Source organism: Furipterus horrens, unplaced genomic scaffold (assembly GCF_987537825.1).
Source record: "Furipterus horrens unplaced genomic scaffold, mFurHor1.1.pri manual_scaffold_8, whole genome shotgun sequence".
Classification (NCBI taxonomy): Eukaryota; Metazoa; Chordata; class Mammalia; order Chiroptera; family Furipteridae; genus Furipterus; species Furipterus horrens.
Genome location: NW_028327178.1, coordinates 100,382,782 through 100,402,099, shown reverse-complemented (window position 1 = coordinate 100,402,099; position 19,318 = coordinate 100,382,782). Strand labels below are relative to the sequence as shown.

At 50.4% G+C, this 19,318-nt stretch overlaps 2 protein-coding genes across 4 annotated transcripts; one reads left to right on the top strand and one right to left on the bottom strand.

The window, feature by feature from the left end:
• The first annotated feature begins 169 nt into the window (after window positions 1-169).
• On the top strand, window positions 170-12,405 carry ACOT8 (acyl-CoA thioesterase 8). 2 transcript variants are annotated; one of them, XM_090286484.1, is made up of 6 exons: window positions 170-387; window positions 1,633-1,769; window positions 7,790-8,015; window positions 9,977-10,055; window positions 10,549-10,743; window positions 12,151-12,405. In XM_090286484.1, the coding sequence occupies exons 1-6, from the start codon at window positions 269-271 to the stop codon at window positions 12,229-12,231; spliced, it is 837 nt and encodes a 278-aa protein (XP_090142610.1). In that variant the 5' UTR covers window positions 170-268; the 3' UTR covers window positions 12,232-12,405. The 2 variants fall into 2 exon arrangements, with proteins under 2 accessions (XP_090142610.1, XP_090142609.1); XM_090286483.1 differs by having other exon boundaries at window positions 9,977-10,134.
• On the bottom strand, window positions 12,402-18,334 carry SNX21 (sorting nexin family member 21). 2 transcript variants are annotated; one of them, XM_090286485.1, is made up of 4 exons: window positions 18,186-18,334; window positions 17,666-17,933; window positions 17,053-17,210; window positions 12,402-13,502 (listed from the first exon to the last, which is right to left on the bottom strand). In XM_090286485.1, the coding sequence occupies exons 2-4, from the start codon at window positions 17,925-17,927 to the stop codon at window positions 12,828-12,830; spliced, it is 1,095 nt and encodes a 364-aa protein (XP_090142611.1). In that variant the 5' UTR covers window positions 17,928-17,933; window positions 18,186-18,334; the 3' UTR covers window positions 12,402-12,827. The 2 variants fall into 2 exon arrangements, with proteins under 2 accessions (XP_090142611.1, XP_090142612.1); XM_090286486.1 differs by having other exon boundaries at window positions 13,415-13,502; window positions 17,060-17,210.
• Window positions 18,335-19,318: the final 984 nt, after the last annotated feature.

Sequence of the window (19,318 nt, the reverse complement as noted above, 5' to 3'; positions counted from 1 at the left end):
TTAACGCCCTTGGGCTACGCCCCTCATGGTAATATACAATCACACACAGAATTCTCAGACTGACACTCATTTTAACCAATAGCTAGAGAAAGATAGCCACACCCCCTAAGATTGACAGGATCATTGGCCAATCATAATTTGCATCTCTTATTCTCATGACTCGCAGACTTCCGTTTACTAGAGCAAGTTGCGGGAAGCTGCGAATTCAGTATCGGTCTCCGCCAGTTCGACTCAGCGCAGTGTCTCGGGCCGGCAGCAAGTGATAGACATGTCCACCCCGCAGGCCCCAGAGGACGGGCAGGGCGGTGGCGATCCCCCCGGGGACCTCCGCAGCGTCCTGGTCACCAGCGTGCTCAACCTCGAGCCGCTGGACGAAGATCTCTTCAGGTAGCCGGCCGCATCTGGCCCGCACCCCCTGTTAGGGTAGAGGCTCCTGATCTCGACTGCCGCCACCCTGTAGCCTCCTGCTGATAGTCCTCTGGAAGAGGATGGGCTCTGCGGCGATCGGGAGAGAACTTGTGCCTGACAGGGCTGTCCTCGCTGCCCAGGCTTGCTCCCTCTCCACTCCGGTTTTGCGCAGCCCCACCCCTAGGGGGCTCTGGCAGTCTGGGCAAATAAAGTGGTGACCTGAGATATCCTTCCTAGCAGCTTCCCCTGTCCCCGGGAGCCAGGCTAAAAAGGGCTGCGATTAGTCCAAGGGCACAGAGCTAATCAGGTTTAAAACTGACCCCCAGCTCCTTGCATATTCACTATCCTTTTCCTCTTACATACCCGATCCTCACCACTTGTTGAGGTGTGGTAGCTCCTTTCTCATTCTGAAGCCTGAGCCATTTTGTTTACCCAAGCCATTTGAAGTCTTGACTGCAGGGGAGGATATAACAGTTTTGGCCTCCAAGGCTCCTACTGGCTTATTGGGAAGCCATTTTGAGTGTTAATTTCTCTTCCTCTCTTCAAGGAACCACAAATAACTTACTGGAGGGCTGTTTACAATGCATTATGTAATATTGCTAAACTTGGGTGTGGCCTTGGAAAGCTAAAGACCCTAACCCTTCAGCCTCCACAAGGTTCATGCACTGGGCAATCCCTTCACACCTCTGGGGCCTTAGTTTTCTCATCTGCACACTGAAGGGGTTAAACTGGAAGCCTGAGGGCCCTCTAGTTCTTGGGTTGTCAGGTTGAGGGATGTAAGCACCAAGCCTTAATGCAGTCCATTTCAGTTCTTGGGATTCAGCTTAGTCCGCTCAAGACCTTGAGAGGCTTCTGCCTTACCCTGGTATGGGCAGTGGAAGAAGTATTAGACTCAGGGTCAAAAGACCCAGATACTGCTAAGTATTAGCAATTGTGTGACCTTGCTAAAGTCACTTTCCCTCTTTGATCCCTGTTCTCTTGGTATAAAATATTGGAGTTGGTTTCTTATCCTAAACCAAAGACCACACAAGGGTTAGGCAATCCTGAAGGCCTTGAAGATGTGTGCTGTATGCAGAATGATGTAAGAATATTTGTCTGGGGAAAGGGTCCAGGGCTTTTACCAGGTTCTCAAAAGGATCCCAAACTCCAATGAAGAGATTAGCACTAATCATGGTAGGATTTGGCCCAGCCTTGAAGTCTCCTGCTTTCCCTTTCTTCCCACAGAGGAAGGCATTACTGGGTACCCACAACCAATCGACTGTTTGGGGGTCAGATCGTGGGCCAGGCCTTGGTGGCTGCAGCCAAGTCTGTGAGTGAAGACGTCCATGTGCACTCCCTGCATTGCTATTTTGTAAGGGCAGGTAAGCCATCCCCTCTTTGCCCCCAGCCCAACCCCGGTGGCCCAGCAGCCACTTCTTCCTGATCTTGGGGGCCTCACTTAGGATGGAGAGGAGGTTGGGGAAGAGGCAGTGGGGGGTAAGCAGAGAGAGAGAGTTAGTTGATCCCCACCCACAGGAGCCTGGAGAGGAACAAGGCCTGGGTGGGGCCAAGAAGAGCTTTACACCTCACACCTGCTTGCTATCTGGCCCCAAGTGACACAAGACTGTGGCTTAACCACTCCCTGTGGGTGTTTTGCTCTTCATTCTTTACATCTCTCCTGGTGCCAAATACTGTGCTGGAATTCTGAGTGGTGCTGTAACCTCTGCTAGAAGTTTGGAGGTATGCAGCTAGGTTTGGGGGAAGAGAGCACCAGCCGGGGAATCAAGACAGTGCGTCTAGTTTCTAGTTTCAGTCTGAATTCGCCATGTCACCTTGAGCGAGGTCACCCCTCTCTCTGAGGCTTGGTTCATTCATCCCACCTGAAAAATGGAGGAGGGCGGGAACATGGATGTTTTATTTTTTTCATTTAAAAAAGATTTTATTTATTTATTTTTAGAGTGAGGGGATGAGAGAGAGAAAGAGAGGGAGAGAAACATCAATGTGTGAGAGACATCAATCAGTTGCCTCTCCCATGCCCCCAACTGGGGACCTGGCCCGAAACCCTGCTGTTAGGTTTAGGTTCGAAAGAGTGGGAGGAGAAATGACAGGAGAACAGGCCGTGAGTTTAAAAGTTTATCTGGCCAGGTGTGAGAGGCAGGCTGAGACCAGAATGCAATAAGGCGTCAGCCCTTTGGTCAGCCCTGAACAATAGTAAGGCAGGGGTATTTTAAAAAGGAGCAGGGAGTTAATCAGGGAGTGGGGAGTTGATTAGGGTGGAGGAGGGTTGGAGGGGCCCCCTGCAGATGGCTCTGATGGGGAAGTGGGAGTTGATTCTCAACAGAAAAGTTGCTAAATTCCTGTCTGCAGATAAGGATACCTTTGAAGGACAAAGGCAGTCCACCAGCCCCAGCAGATTTATCAGAGGTTAGGCAGTTCCTGACACCAGTAGTTACTGTGGGGACTTGCTAAAACCAGACCTGGATTCCCAGAACCCAGGCCTTATGCCTAAGACTTATGCATGTGCCCTGACTGGGAATCGAACCAGTGACCTTTCAGTTTGCAGGCCGGCCCTCAATCCACTGAGCCATACCAGCCAGAGAAACCAAGGGTGTTTTAGTGAGGTGATCTCTACAGCTGCTTACAGCTTAAAGGAGCAATAGAGTAATCTTTGAAAACCCATGCTCTCTTCTGAGAAATAAAAATCTCACTGGCTTTCCCTCCCTTCCCCTATTCCTAAGGCAGATGCCCCCAGTTTTGAGAGACACTGTCTTCTTCATAGTCCCATCAGCTGAGAAGACTGTATGGAACTTAACAGTATGTGATTCATATTAAGAAAACAATAATGGGGTTTTCCCCTTCATTTTACAAATATAAAATAGTTATAATAGTAAAGACAATATATATACTTTTTCATAGCACATCCCCATGCCCCTCACTCCCCATTCTTTCATTGCTGGATCCTCCTTGACAGCCGTTGCTATAAAGTATTTGAATACTGACCCTGCACTCTTACCTTTAGGCCAGGTGAGAATAAAAGTGTCCTCTATTTCTTCATTTTGGCTGTAAACTCCAAAAGTGCTGGTCTCTTGGTATTGTAATCCTTCTAGCATAGTGAGATTGTTTTGTTTTGTTTTGTTTTGTTTTGAGGGGGTAGGGGCATTGCCTGATTGGTTTCTTCATCTTGTTTCTGAAAGAATTCTGAATCTTTGCAGCCAAAGTATCTAGTGCAGGACCCAGCATGTTGCTGGTTTTCCATAAGTGATAACATTATTTTTTGGTAATGAACTTATGGGAATGATTAAAATTTGCATAATACAGAACACAGCCAGGTATGTTATCCTATTTAGTCCTCATAAGTGAACACAAGGGGAGGGGGTTCCTGCTGCCATTCTGCTTATAGGGAGACTGGGACCCGGGAGAGGGTAGCGCTTAGGGTGGCAGAGCCAGGATTTGCATCTGAATGTGTGTGACCCTCAGCTCCGCACTCTTCCCTCCTTTTGTGCTTTTCTCTTTCATTCTTGGGAGATAATTCCAAACCATGGGGGAGCTGCCAGAGTGCCCATCCCAGGTTCTAGGGGAAGGATCCTCGTCCTTGGAAATTCTCCATCCAGAGGCAGCATGGAATGAGCCATACTCATGCTACTGTTTCAAAATAATCATCAATTAGTTATGTCCCGACCTGCTTCTTGAAAGACTTCCAGACAGCTTAAAGTAATTGGTTACTGTTATAGGACTATTACAGTAAAAGTCAAGGGACGGAAGTCTAGTGGTAGCAGGGGATTTGGGAAATAATTATGTCAAAAAACTAGGCTAAGGCATATTGTTGCAGTTTTATACAAAAGTTCTGAGCTCCCTGGCACCAAGGCAAAAAGGGAAACTCTTACTAGTGTTAACTTAAAAATAGAAAGGCCTTTCAAAGTAAGAGGCAACAAGCATTTCTTGGACATCAAAAGAAGAGCTATTCCAGAAACACTGATTCAGGCAGAAACCCAAATAGTGCTCTGATTAGGAGACAAAGGCAAGGGGTATTTATGAGAAAGGGAAGGAGAATAATTACATCAATAGAAGGAAGGGATTTCTGTTGGTGGAGATAACATAGTGATGCTAATTGTAAACAGTGTTCTTAATTTCCAGTCCAGTAGTCACTAGTCTGGTAGTCATCATTATGCTTTCTCATTATCTTTGCAAACAGTTATTGGAGTACAAGATTGCTTTAGGCCCAGTTCAAAGGTTATTTTGCTCTGTTTTTTCCTTTTTCTTTTTAAAAATTGATTTAAGGGGGAGAAAGAGAGAGAGACACAGACAGACAGACAGAAACAGAAACATCGATTTGTCATTCCACTTATTCATGCATTCATTGGTTGCTTCTTATATGTGCCCTGACCAGAGATCAAACCCACAACCTTGGCATATGGGAACGATGCTTTCACCAGCTGAGCCACCTGGCCAGCGATATTGTCGTTTTAACATTCCAGAGGTTGGGGGCATAAAAAGTGCAAGGCAGTTCCTCTGGGATGGCAGCTCCAGCTCCATTTTTAAATTTTCTCCAATATATATATTTTTTACACCAGTTTGTAATTTGACTGTCTACTGGGTACATTAAATGCTATAACCAATGATGAGGTTCTGATGAGAGAGAGAAAGAGAGACAGAGACAGAGACAGAGAGAGAGAGACAGAGAGAGAAACAGAGAGAAACAGAAACATCAATCAGTTACCTCCCATACTCACCCTGACTGGGGATTGAACCTGCAACCTTCTGTTGTACAGGTCGACACTCCAACCAACTGAGCCACCTGGCCAAGGTTCCAATAATATTTTTAATTTAAAGATGTTGGGGAGGGTTGTTGTTCATTGGCCTTTTATCATATCAATTCTTTTTCTAAAAGCATAGGCTAGAATGTTAGTTTAGTTTTAGTTTTTTTTAAAGCATTTCTCTAGAGAAGCAGAAGGCTGTATTACGGAAGCTATTTGACTTGGTATAGGGTGGGGGTTTGGAGAACCTAGAGGAGTCAGCAAACATTCTAAAAAGGGCCAGATAGTAAATATTTTAGGTTATGCTGGCAAAAGCAAAAGACAGACATAGCCCTGGCTGAGTGGCTCAGTTGATCGAGTGTCACCAGTTGCTGGTTCAATTCCTGATCAGGGTACGTACCTAGGTTGTGAGTTCGATCCCCAGTTGGGGCATGTCTAAAGGCAACTGGCCGATCAATGTTTCTCTCTCATATCAATTCTCTCTCTCGCTCTCTTTCTCTCCCTCCGTCTCGCTCTCTTTCTCTCTTCCTCTCTTTGTCTCCAAAAATCAATAAACATATCCTCAGGTGAGGATTTTTTTTAAAAAGACAGGCATAAATAAATAGGCTTCGCTGTTTTCCAAAAAAAAATGTTATTTGTAGCCTCGCTTTCTTCATCCATAAAATGGGAATAAGACTACTCTGCATAGTCTTTGTGAGACCAACATGAGAAAAGATGTCTTAGTAACTAACATTGCCTGGCACCCTACCTTCAAAATACTACTCCATAGCTGTTAGCTCCCCACCTTCAATATACTACTCCAGAGCCTACCTTGTTCCAGTAAAAATTTCTAAGAATAGGTCTGGAACTCATTCACACTCAAGGTAAAGCACTAGTAACTAAAAGTACTGCATTCATTAGCCCAAGGATTAGATGAAAGCTAATTTATTTTTTTCAAGTTCATTGGTAGGGGGGGAAGGCTTCCTTTCCTGCCCCTGAAGTCAGACCGCACACTTAGCTGTCTCTAGCATCTGGACTCTTGGGAAGTCCCTCTCAAAAGCCTTTGATCTTGAGGCATCTCCGTTTTGATAAAAGTATCCCTTTGGCAATGCCAGGTATCAGACCGACCAGCCAGCTAAAGGGCTCCACAGTGATGTTTATTGCTATTGAATGAACCCGACGTGCCTGACTAGCTCCCTGTTTGGCTTGGGGTGGAGGAAGCGACACTTCTCTAAACCTGGCTTCTTTCAAGACGTCTTATTTTCTGGTTGTCAGGGTTGACCAAGGTCAGAGTTCTCCAAGGTCGGCTTAACTCAGAGAGATACAGTGAAGGACTTCAGGGACATCAGGGAGACTCTCCCTAAACACCCCTCCCCCCATTCATTCGTTGTTCAAGGCTGATTTTCCTCAGCCTGCAGCCAATGCCTTCCATCCTTCACTGGGAGAAGGACGGAGTGACTGCCATTTGCATCAAGAAGGAAGTGACTGACAGCAGACTTTTCCTGAGAGAGGATGAATATTCAAACCGACAGTGGCCAGAGCTTATATAAAAAGAAAACAACTGGTATCAATAAGCACAGAAAGCCAACCTATGGTCTCTCTGTCAGGTTTGTAAGAAGCCAGACCACCATCTCTAGCAACCGGTCTGGGAAGCCAAACCACAGCCCCTGTAACAATCAGCCCCAAAGAGCCAGGACTTGATTGATAACTGACAGCTTCCCTAATTTTTGCCCATGCTGACTTCAGACCAATTGTGGCAAACCAAACATGCACCCCTAACCAATTACACAGGAGCCCCCACTTCTTGTTAGCCTGCCTGCAGCTTCCCCATGCCAGCAGCCTCCAGCTGGGGGACATCTGAGACCTTTTCTCATGAGAAAGTTTTCTCACTTTTCTGCCTGCCTTTGCATGCCAAATGTAAGCGAGGGTGGCTCACCGCCTTGCTGTACTAAACTCTCAATGAATAGCCTTTGCTTGTTCTTGAAAGGAAGGAAGGAAGGAAAGAAAGAGAGAGATAGAAAAAAAGAAAGGAGGGTGGGAGGGAGAGAGAGAGAAAGAGAGAGAAGGAGGGAGGAAGGAAGGAAAGAAGGAAGGGAGGGAGGGAAGGAAAACAAATGGCAGGACAGATTTGCTGACCCCTGTTCTAGAACAATGATACTGGACTCATGCATGACAATATCTCAGTCACAGATGGAACAAGACAAAAGCTGGGGGTGTTTATTGCATTTAACAAACACTTACACAGCGCTTACTGTGTGCCACATATTCTAATCACTTTACAATTATGAACTAATTCTCATTAAAATCCTGAGAGGTATGAACAGTATGATAATCCTCATTTTATTTTGGGTAAACTGCTCAGTGAGGTTAAGTGACTTACCCAAGGTCACACAGCTAATGAGGTGGGATTTGAATGCAAGGAATCTGGCTGGCAATGTCCCTTCTGTTCTTTGCTATTGAGAGAGATGAGTTTCACCTGCACTGGGAGCAACCCCATGACAGAGTCTAGTGTTCTGTCTACCCCCAGCACCTGGGCCTTAGCAGGCCTCAGTCAGTAGCTGCCAAGCAGAAAAGGAATGGAGAACGAGTAGCAGAAGTCCAGCAATTGTGATGACGACAGGGTCTGTGGGGCTCACTCAGGCTCACTGTGTCCTTTGTGCCCCCTGCAGGGGACCCGAAGGTGCCCGTCTTGTACCAGGTAGAGCGGACACGAACAGGGGCGAGCTTCTCGGTGCGCTCGGTAAAGGCCGTGCAGCACGGCAGACCCATCTTCATCTGCCAGGCCTCCTTCCAGCAGGCCCAGCCCAGCCCCCTACAGCATCAGTTCTCCATGCCCACTGTGCCCCCACCGGAAGAGCTGCTTGACTACGAGACCCTCATTGACCAGTATTTAAGGTGAGAGACCTGGAGCCTTCAGGATAGTGTTCAGACTGCAATTGCCACCTGTTTGCAGGCCGTGGAATCCTTTAGTGCGTCTCGAATGTTTAAAAACATAGACTAGGAAGGAAGATACTGGAGTGTATTGTATGTAGTAAGGGTAAGAATCCTTTTGTGAAAGTTGAACTTTGGTTATGTGTGCTTGTATAAGTGTATTGGGTCATGACATAAAATGCAGAGCTTATGAACTGTACTGTACAGTTCAGGTACAGTACAGTTTCACTGATTGTTCAGATATTGAAACACTTCCATAACTACTTGTAAAGATTCCCCTCCCTAGTCCCTGTGTGACACCCCCCCCCCCTTCAAGGTCACATGATCCAGCAGCCTAGGAGCTAATGCTTGGTCAGGTGAGGGTTCATTACTGCTGCGGAGAATTGTGGCCATGCTGCCTTTGCCTTAGTGCATGTTGAATATTTTAAATATCACCTGGTAAAAATGGATTTCTTACTCGGGTCACAGTTGATAAAGTTGGAAAAATGCTGGGGCAAGGGAAAGAGCTCTGGGCTCTGCCACAGGACAGGCACATGGATTCCGGCCAGGGCTGTGCTCTGTTAGTGGTGCCCATCTGCTCTGTGACTTTGCCCAACTCCCCAGCTTCTCGGAGCCCTGCTGGTTCATTTAAAAGATGTTTGTTTCTGCCCTGCCTACTTCACAGCTGTATCAGAGGAACGGTGCCTCTGTCTCGTGCTGCGTGCTGGGGCGGCAGCAGGCTGTGATGGGGCAGATGTGGGTTTGAACCTGGGAAAGGTCTGGGTTCAAATCTAGACTCTGTCCCTGCTCGCTGCATGAGTTTGTGCAAACTGCGTTTCGACTGTGAGCCTGTGCCCGCAGTTATAAAATGGTGCTAAATCGTAATTCCTGCTTTGTAGTAAGGCTGCAGTGAGGATTAAATAGGAGAAAATAAGGCACTTAGTGAGTGCTCAGTAAATTGTAGTGAGACCACTGTTGGCTGAGAGGGATAAGCTTGGAGCCTAGTTTGTGGTCGGAGCTCGAAAATGTTTGCTGAAGTCAAAGGACTTTTTTCTTAAATCTAGATCTGTGCTATTCAATAAGAAAGCCACGCATGATTTTATTTAACATTAGATAGAATTAATAGTTCTGTTCCTCGGTCACACTAACCACATTTCAAGTACTCATAGCCACAAATGGCTGGTGGCTACCGCAGTGGACGGTGCAGATACAGAACATTCCATCACTGCAGAAGGCCCTATGGACAGTGCCCGAGAGGACAGGGATGAAAATGGAAATACCGACGCGCACTAGGGGTGGCTGCTACTGCGACGAAGGGGCTTCCCTGGATATGGGCTCCTCTCCCTGGGGACAGTGTGTTGCCAATTGCTTAGGGTTAGGTAACTCAGTCCAAGTTGGGCAGCCTAGTTCCTGAGTGTCTGGAAGAGTGAAGTGATTAAGGGTGTGAACCATGAGCCAGGCTGCGTGGGTGGAACCCTGACTTCTTTACTTCCTGAGCAGGCTCCTAAGGACTCTGCTGATTTCATACATCACTGGGGGGCGACACTGCACCTGTCTCATAGTGTTGTGGTGAGGAATGAGTGACTGCGGGGGAAAGGCCTGGAACGGCACACATGGGAGGTGACCCTCAGGACTATGATGTGTGGGCTTTCTGTGCATTGTCTTGTTTTCTCCACAATGTTTACTACGAGGTAGGTTACTATCATTGCCCACAGTTTGCAGATGTGAGAATAGGCTCGGAGAGAGCACTCACTTGCACAAGGCCACGTGGCTCATAGGAAGCAAAGAAGGGCTTCAAAAACCTGCCACTCCTGCCTGCCAGAGCAGAGGGGAATTTTTAGGCTAAGTCCAGACTCCCTATGGAGGAATGAGGGGGATAAGTGGTTCAGGAGACAGGCTCCTCCCCCTTTTGGGTCTTCCTCAGTCCTTCTCCCCTTTACTTTCAGGGACCCTAACCTCCAAGAGAAGTACCGAGTTGGCCTGAACCGAATTCTTGCCCAGGATGTGCCCATTGAGATCAAGCCGGTAAACCCACCCACCCTAAGCCAGCTGCAGAACACAGAGTCTAAACAGATGTTCTGGGTGCGAGCCCGGGGTTATATTGGTAAGAGGACCCCCTGGACTGCAAGAAAGCACTCCCCAGAGGCCCAAACCTGCATCTCATTTGCCCTGTGTGGCCTTGGGCATGCTACTTCCCCTCTCTGGGCCCATCTCCTCATCTGTGTGATGGGGAAGTTGGCTTAGCTTCTCACCAGGGCCCTGTCAGGCTTTTGCCTGGGGAGAATAGGAGGCACCTGTAACCCTAATGTAGGCCCTTTCTGGGGCAGGCAAGGCACCTTGCTGAGATTCTTCTCTAGGTCCGCTGCTACCTGTGTGGAGACTTGGGGACTGAAGACTCCATCCCCACCTCCCTATCCCTCATTGCACATACACCTTGGGCCAGGTGCCCTTGTGCAGCAAACAGTTTGCATGTCTGTGCACAGGAGCCCAGCGCTGATGGGGCTGGGACCTATTGCAGGAGAGGGCGACATCAAGATGCACTGCTGCGTGGCTGCCTACATCTCGGACTATGCCTTCCTGGGCACAGCATTGCTGCCCCACCAGCGGCAGCATAAGGTGCACTTCATGGCCTCCTTGGACCACTCCATGTGGTTCCACACTGCCTTCCGAGCTGACCACTGGATGCTCTATCAGTGCGAGAGCCCCTGGGCTGGTGAGTGTGGGGCCACATGGGACAAGGACACTGGCATTGGGGTGGCAGGGAGCCTGCTCTCCTATGGGGTACAGCACTGGTCACTTCCTCTCCTGTCCCCCTAGGTTTTGGCATCCTTTCTTCAAAATGACAGGATGAGGCTGGAGGACAGGATACCTGCTCAGCTCTTAGTTTCTGTAACGTGCTGGGACTGTTACTTACTTTATCTCAGAGACCAAGTTCTAGTCCCAGAACCAAACAGATTCTCCGTATGATCTTGGGCAAGACCCATCTCCTCTCCGAGCCTCCGTTTCCCCATTTAAATAGAGTTGTATTAGAGCAGTGGTATCCAAACCTGGTGGCCCGTCAGACCACCACTTGGGGGAGCTTTTTCAAAATAGATTCTCAGATTCTGAGATTCTGACTAGCAGGTCTTGGAAGAGATCCAGGAAACTGTATTTTTAAGAAGCTCTCTAAGTGATTCTGCCGATTAACCTGGTTGGGCCTGGGGGCACTCAACAGTTTCTGAGGACCTCTCTGCTTGGACACTCCTCATCAGACATGGAGAAGCCCAGACTCGTTCATCAGTGCGTAGTGTGAGCCCTGGGTTCCTTCCCAAGGATGTACTTTCAAATGAAGAAAAGCCTCGCTTTGTAAAACAGAGACAAAACTTAAGGGACTCTTTATACTCGGGGAAGGGGGCTGTCACAATACAGGATCAAAAACCTTGAAGTTTGGGTACTTGGGTTGGGGTTTGGCCTTATTCTGAAAGCCAAGTTCCTGAGCCCCTAAACCTCTGGCTCATCTGGAAAAGGGGACAAGCCCTGCTTTACTTGCCCACTGTGAGGACTAAGTGAGCTGTACTATGTTGAAGGGGAGCCCACAGCTCCCTTCATAAACACCAAACTCAGTCCCAAGGCTGGCAAGAGAGAGAAAATCTGCAGGGGCGGGGTGTGGGGGGGTGTGAGGTGGCCAGACCTCATGGCTCAAGGTCCTCTCCCCTCAGCCCCCTTGTATCCTTGGGGGTGGCGGTGTTTTTCATATAATATCAGCCTGGAGGGACTGGTTTGATTTATTACCAAGGGAACTGATGGATTTCCTAACACAAGTGGCCAGAGGTGGGTGGATCTGCTTAGCCAAGCTACTGAGACTGTTCTCAGAACTCCCCGCTCTGTGATCTTTCTGAAGAAGCCAGAGGATATGTGACAGTGCTTTTAAACTGTCAAGTTGGGTTCCCATGGGAGGTGTTACTCCCAATGACTGACCACACTAGGCTCATAAAAGGGCACTTGGAGCTTGGGGGTGACCACAACATTTCGTGTACCCTTGTATGGGGCAGCCCAACCTGGACTGCACCCTTTTCAAGAAGCCTGATTGGCTGTGCTGAAGGAGAGAGAAGGCTGTTCTTACCCTTCTCCTCGCCCGCAGGTGGCTCCCGGGCGCTGGTCCATGGGCAGCTGTGGCGTCGGGATGGGGTCCTGGCTGTATCCTGTGCCCAGGAGGGCGTGATCCGAGTGAAGCCCAGGGTCTCAGAGAGCAAGCTGTAGCCAGATGTACCAGCTGGGCCTGGGGCTTCAAGGATCTCCCTTCTCTTCCCACATACCCCTACTCCTGAGGCAGGAGTTACAGTCAAGGGGTGGGCCTCTGTCCTTCACGTCCAATAAAGAGACTGATACCACTGGAGCTGCTGGCCTTTAATTCTCCTGGGCCGGAACTGCAGCCCTCCCTCCAGCCATCAACGCCAGGACTCCAGAGGAAGAGTCCCTGGCCCTTCGGCCAGGCTGCTTCACTGGCTTGGAGACTCAAGGAAAAGGGAACCCTGACCCTGACCATCACCTGGGGCACAGCCTTGAGCTGTTCATAAGCTGGAGAGGGGGCATCAGACTTCCTCTGTTCACCACCCCAGGCATCCTCAGCCAAAGCTTCTCTAGAGCCTAACTCAAGAGAAGAATCATGTGTCCTTGGTCCGCTACAGATTCTCTGTGGTACTTCCAGGGGTTCCCAGCACCCCTGCAGCCTCCCAGCTGCTGCTCAGGTCATTATCCTCCACCCCTGCCATCCTGGGGCAGTGCCTTTCCCCAGGGTGGCCTTAAGTCTAGGCAAGGTTAGTCCAGTACCTCTTTGATGAGCAATTCTTTGAGACTGGGGGGTGGCGTGGGGGTCAGGCCCGCCTCTTGCAGGGCCTGGAGCTTTGCCTCTGATTGGCGTTTGTCCAGGCCCAGGCGCCAGGAGAGCCGGACATGGGCCTCCAGAAATGGTGCCAATAAAGGGTGGGGGCTCTTGTCCCCCAGCAGCCTAAGGGCGCTCTCACAGCATGCCCGGGCCTCCCCAGGGTCCTCGAGTTCCTGGTGGCACACAGCCAGCCCAGCCAGGGTCAGCAGAGGGCGATCCAGGCCGGAAGGGGTGTCCAGCTGGGCCTGCAGCTGCCAGGCATTGGCCCAGAGCGCCAGAGCCTCACGATAGAGGCCAGTGCAGGTGAGGCTCTGCGCCCGCCGCAGCTCGGGCAACACGAAGAAGTCCTGCAGGTCTGGAGCGTGGCGCAGCTCGGGGACTGCCTGCAGGTGGCTCAAAAACTGCTCGAAGGCCCGGCTGCGGCGGGCAATGGTCTCTGCGGTGAAATTTCGGCGCAGGCGCTTACGGGGGAAGGAGATGGCAGCCATGGGGCCCCGGAACTGCCGCTGCAGGTTTCGGTGCAACCGCTCAAAGTCTGAGTAGCGGCGAGAGATCTGGGCGGGCGGGCGATCTTGTGGCCCCGGCCCTGTCACGGCGATGGTGTAGAGCTGCAGGGAGGGCGGGGGTCAGGGCAGATGCAAGCTGTCCATGGGCCCCTTCCCTCCCCACACCCACATTTCCCTTCACCCCTAAGACGGCCCAGGAAAGTGGGAGCCGCTGGGGTTAGCAGCTAGGGAGCCCAGTCCGTCTTACCTGAGGCTCGTCTGAAATGACACAGGCCCAGGCAGCAGGGGAGAGAAAGACAGAGAGGAGCTTCAGTGCCTGGAGCTGCTGCCCTTTTGCCCCTTCCAGAGAGCACTCCCTTCTCACTAGGGCAGTTAGCTCGTCAGACAGCCCCTCCAGAAAACCAGGGGTGAGCAGGAACCCGGGCTGATCTCTCCATCTCTCGATCTCTCGGGCCTCTGAGCCAACCTGCAGGAGCTTTGTTCTACTTGAGCACAGAGCTCCCATATCCCTAGCCAGGTTATTCCGGTCCAGGTCTGGATGACAGATCTTCAGACACCTCAGGAGTGATCACTGTGACAAGTACACTCGCCTTGGACTCCAGTTCTAAGCCCAGCTCAGCTACTCCCTCCCTGTGACATCAGGCAAGGCAGTCTCCCTTCTCTAGTGAATGAAGCGTTGGCCCAGGTCAGTGTTTGCTCAGGTGTGGGATGTGTACAAATGTTGGCCCTGAGGTTTTTAAGAGGTACGTGCTGGAGTACATACCACTGAATCAGAGGAAGGAGGTAATTCCCCTCTCCCCCAATTCTCTTTGAATCTTTCTGACCACAAATTTGAGGAGTTCTGGTTTTAAAAAAGCATTTTGACACTTCTCAGCTCCATTTTTAGAAATGAGCCAGAAAATGAATCTCGGGTCAGGGCCTTCAGTAACAGCATCTGGGCAGGGTTTAACGACACTTCCTATTTTACTGCTTTTATTTTTGTGGAAATCTTCTCTTTATGGCCAGTGAGGCTTTCCACATACAGTAGTCCTATAAAGGTGTCTTTTACACTTACTTAAGGAAAAAAAAGGTATATTTAAAGAAAAATGTTAAACAGAGAATGGTACAAGTAGCATTCAAATGGGACAAGAATTGCGAAGGTGATTACTGATGACCAATGTTTGGGGAAACACCATGAAACTTCCCCCAGGTCTGAACCCAAATACAGCTTCATCTACAAGAATGCTGAGCCAGCAGGTTTAAAAGGGGGATTAGTGAGCATTAGCTGTCAAAGGCATGCTAACACCAAATCTAGGTGTTTCTCCTGTATTTGTTCCGTGAAACTGCCACTGGTATAGCCTTCTGTGGCCATTAGGTTTGCCTACTCTGTCCTTTTCTTGAAGATTCACAATGTACTTTAAGGATTATGCCCTGGCTGGTGTGGCTTAGTGGACTGAGCACCAGCCTATGAACCAAAGGGTCACCGGTTTGATTCTCAAGTCAGGGCATGTGCCTGGGCTGCGGACCAGGTCCCCAGCTGCGGGGGGTGGTGGTGGTGGTACAAGCAGCAAACACACCTTGATGTTTCTCTCCCTTCCCCTCTCTCTAAAAATAAATAAATAAAATCTTTTGAAAAAATTGTAAGGATTAAAAAGTCAAACAGTAAAGAAACTTAATGTTACTCTTCAGCTCTGCATTCCCAAAACATACTAACTGCAAAATCTTTTTTTCTTTGCCCTGGCTGATGTGGCTTAGTGGATTGAGCACTGGCCTGCAAACCGAAGGGTCGCTGGTTTGATTCCCAGTCAGGGCACATGCCTGGGTTGTGGGCCAGGTCCCGAGTAGGGGGCATGCGAGAGGCAACCACATATCAATGTTTCTTTCCCTCTCTTTCTCCCTTTCCCTCTCTCTAAAAATAAATAAATAAAATCTTTTAAAAATATATATTTTTTTCTTTTAAAGGAACAGTTACTAACATTCCAGGAAACCTATTTTCTGTAGAATACACTTCAGGAAGAAATGCTCTGTAATGACCCCTTATGTTCACCTGGCTTTCATTTTTAATTTTTTGGCACCAAACCATTTTATATCCATGATCTCATCTGATCCATGTAACGTCCTGCCAAGATAGGTAATAATGACAGTAGCTCTGTTAACTGAGCACCTACCCTGGGCCTGGTACTGTGCCAAGCACTTTACATCTATTGTTTCATTTAACCACAGCAGCACCACAAGGAAGATGTCCTTATTCTGACAGCTGAGGAAGCAGGCTCAAAGGTTTCCAAGATGCCCCCTAAGTCACACAGCTGGGATTCAAACCCAGGCCGACCTAATTCTAAAGCCTGTGCTCTAACCCCCTAGGAGAAGTTCAGTTGGGATTTAGGGTCCCCACTGGACAAAGGAGTTGACTTGTTTCTCCAGACACCAGCCAGGGCATATGTGGCTATCCTGCTCTACCTCGTCATTCTCCTCCCAGAGCCGCCCCACACTTCCTTGGTTCCCAGCTGCTCCTTGATAACTGATCCTTGGGGTCCCCTTCTTGTGCATGATGCCTGGCCAGGGCTTTTGCTGCTTAAGACTTGATTATCAGTCAATCCCTGCTCAAATGGAAGCAGTCACCCCATGGGTGTGGCCCTTATTTACCAACAGCAGCAGAGAGGGGTGGAGAGGCCCAGATGTGGGACAGGGCTCCAGGTCCCTGTCCTGCTGAGTCAGAAATGGAGGAGGGTGGTGCAGAGGAGGGAGGTGACAGGCAGGGAGCTGCTGCTGCCAGGGCTGGCCTGGTCAGACTGGGTTTCAGGCCTGGCCTGGAGTAGGACCTGGCAGACTTCATTTTCCATGTCACTTTCTCCTTTCCACAGAGAAGAAAACAGGGACTCCAGGCCCTCCCCCACATTGCTCTTCACCTAACCCCACCAGCCCCCTAAATGAAGCCCTTAAGACAAGCTTATTCTGTATAGGATGGTTGCTTGATAGTTGATTCACCTGGGTTGTAAGGAGGCCACAATATGCCCTAGATGTCAGACATTTTCAATCCAACGCTAACAAATAATAATAGAGCTACTTTTTATTTTATACATTTTCTGAAGCACTTCACAATGCCAGGTACAATGCTAAGGGCTTTCTGATGCACTGTCTCATTTAATTCCTGTGACAATTGTCTGCATTAACCCCATTGCTCTGATGAGGATCAGGGTCATCAAGGTTATACTACTTACCCAAGGTCAAACAACTGGGATTGGCAACAAACTTTCATCCAAAACTTTTTTTTTTTTTTTTTTTTTAACCACTAACCAATGCAACTCGGGTCTCAAACGTGATTGAGATAATATTCTTTCCTGTGTACCTTGCATCTTGCTACCTTATGCAAAACCCTGGGGGGCAAGGCGAGTGAGCAGGAGCACACACATCAGTTCCCTTATTTTCGAAACCAGAATAGGAGGCAGGTCCGTAATCCTTTCTTCACTCAGTCGCAGAGCAGCTGTCATTTGCCTGAGGACTTCCTCAAGTTATATCCCCTTTCTAGCCTCAGTTTTCCTATCTGTAAAAGGGGGGCTGCTGTTTATAACTACACAGCCAGCTCTCACCCACCCCCAAGAACGTTGGAATCTTTCCCACTTTCTCTTGGCTAGATTTGTGGACTCAGTCCAGGGGTTCCTGGACCCACACTCACCACGTACTTGGAGGGGGGTTCCTTGACCACGTTGGCGCTGGTCACCTCGAAGAGCAGCCGCTGGGGTACCAGGGTGTTCCGGGACTTCTTCCAGAAACCCTGCAGCTGCCTTGTGAGGAGCTGACCGCCGCGCTGCCCGTCAGGTGAGGGGTTCCGTTCTGCATGAGTAAACGACCAGTCGCATCAAGAGGCCGGGGCTAGGGTCGACATCAACCCCGTGCCATGACCTCACTCCTTCCAACACGTGACACGGCTATATCCCCATTTGTCATAAATGGAAATTGAGGGCCAGATGCTAAACATCGTGCTTGACACACAATAGGCGCTAAGTAACTATCCCAGCCCCCATAACACCCCTCGCATTTACCTTTTGTATCCCAGACTGTGCATTTAATGTCCCCAACAACCCTAAGGAGGGGGTGATTTCCCGACTTGACACAAGGGAAAACTTGGCTCAGGGAGGTGTTGTGGCTCTTTAAGTCCAGCAGCCAAGAGGTGGCTGGGACACTTAAATAAGTGTCGAAATTTCGGAGTTTAGACGGGATCAACTCAGAAGCCCCGAGGTGGAGGCCTAATCGAGCCCCGGGATCCCCGCCTGTGTCGCCGCACTCGCCTGTGTCTTCTCCCGACGCCCCGTCCCCAGGGGTCAGCAGGTCGGGGCCGGCCGCCTCGTCGTCCTCGTCGTCCTCGTCGTCGTCGTCCTCGGCGCTGGTGAAGCTAAGGGTGCCGCTGAGGCGGGAGGACAGGCCCTCGGCGTCGTCGTCCTCTAGCTCCGAGCTCTCGGGGAACTGCTCGGCCTCGGGGCCGGCCGCCGCCTCCCCGGGGCCGTCGCCGGCCAGGGCGTGTCGCAGCCGGTGCAGAAGCCTCGAGGCCATGGCACCCTGAGGGGAGCACCAGACAGAGGGTCCTGGGCCTGGGCGGGAGTTAGACCCCGGCCCCCCGCGGAGGGGCGGGGCCCAGGCCGGGGTGGGAGGGGCTCTGCGGAGGGCCCGCCTCTGCCCGTTGGGGTCCCCCGAGCCCCAGTACTCGGCTCGCGTTGTCCTCCCCTCACCCGCGCCTTGTGGGGCCGCGCACTTCTCCAGACGCACCCGGGTGTCTCCCCACGTCTCTTTTGCCCCCCGGTGCGTCTCTACCTCCTGCGCCCCGTGGTGCACTCCGGGGCGCGTTGCTCCCCGCCGGTCCGGATGCCGCCTCCGGCGGCTCACTGAAGCCGGCGGAGCTCCACGGGGCTCCGCCGGCCTCCGCCGGGCCCAGCTGCTACGCACTCGGCCCGGCCGCTTCCCGGCGCTGCCCCGCCCCCGGCCCCGCCCGCTCCCCGGAGCCGCCCGGGAATCCCGGGCCCGTCGCTCCAGGAGCCTTGGAATCCTGGGTAGGCCCGAGCGAGCCCCAGGCCTCCTGCGGGATCGTGCCCCGAACCGCGGGGCTGACACGCTTCTTGAATCCTCCCATCCCTCTCGGAGACCCAGGCCGGTCCCGATCAAGCCCCCAGTTTCCACCTCTTTAACTTCCCAAAGTCATTATTGGACAGTGGGAAGCCCATCTCTCTGGTGAAAAAACTGAGGCCAAGACAAGACACGAGGTCTGGGTTGGCATCTGACCTTGCTGAGCCTAGGTTTTCTTTTATATAAAACAAATATTTAATACTAGTACTAATTTTGCAGCTCTTGTAAGGACAAGAGCAGGCACAGAGCAGGAGCTGAGAAAATGATTAGTCACATGATTGTCCTTTCTACAGTGTTTACAGGCTTTTACAGCCTCATGTGAGCCACACATACAGGAAGTAAGCAAACGGGGAAACTGAGACCCAGAGACTGAGCTGGTTGCCCAAAGTCACACAGCTTGCCAAGACGTCTGAGTGTGGCGCCTCCTAGTCGAGGTCTCGTGAGTTCCCTGTCCTGTTCTTTTCCCCTGAAGCAGGCAGGGTGATCTCAGCAACTCTTCAGGAGGGCTCTTTTGTCTTTTACCCAGAGGGCAGCAGCAGGCCAAGAATAATTTATTGCTTCCTGTTAAGAGGCCCAGATATCAGTCCCTAACAAGACATATTCCTAGTTACACAATTAAACAATAAACAAATAAAATCAGAAACTGGTCCCTACCCTTTTTGAATGGCACAGGCGAGAGGGGTCGGGGGAAATAGATTTGAATGAAAATAACACTCCCGCCCTCCCTGTGTACAGAAGGGGCAGGGCTGTCATTTTTTGAGGTTCCGTTGGGTCAGATGTCCTGTTTTAGGCACTTTACACGAGGTCATATCTCACCCCATAAC

What these genes read in the sequence shown, in the direction of transcription:
- ACOT8 (XM_090286483.1), top strand. Translation starts at nt 269, where the DNA reads ATGTCCACCCCGCAGGCCCCAGAGGACGGGCAGGGCGGTGGCGATCCC. An exon ending in TTGCTATTTTGTAAGGGCAG is followed by an intron (nt 1,770 to 7,789) that starts GTAAGCCATCCC and finishes TGCCCCCTGCAG; the next exon opens with GGGACCCGAAGGTGCCCGTC. An exon ending in GCGAGCCCGGGGTTATATTG is followed by an intron (nt 10,135 to 10,548) that starts GTAAGAGGACCC and finishes GACCTATTGCAG; the next exon opens with GAGAGGGCGACATCAAGATG.
- SNX21 (XM_090286485.1), bottom strand. Translation starts at nt 17,927, where the DNA reads ATGGCCTCGAGGCTTCTGCACCGGCTGCGACACGCCCTGGCCGGCGAC. An exon ending in GGCGTCGGGAGAAGACACAG is followed by an intron (nt 17,211 to 17,665) that starts GCGAGTGCGGCG and finishes TTACTCATGCAG; the next exon opens with AACGGAACCCCTCACCTGAC. An exon ending in AACCCCCCTCCAAGTACGTG is followed by an intron (nt 13,503 to 17,052) that starts GTGAGTGTGGGT and finishes CCCTCCCTGCAG; the next exon opens with CTCTACACCATCGCCGTGAC.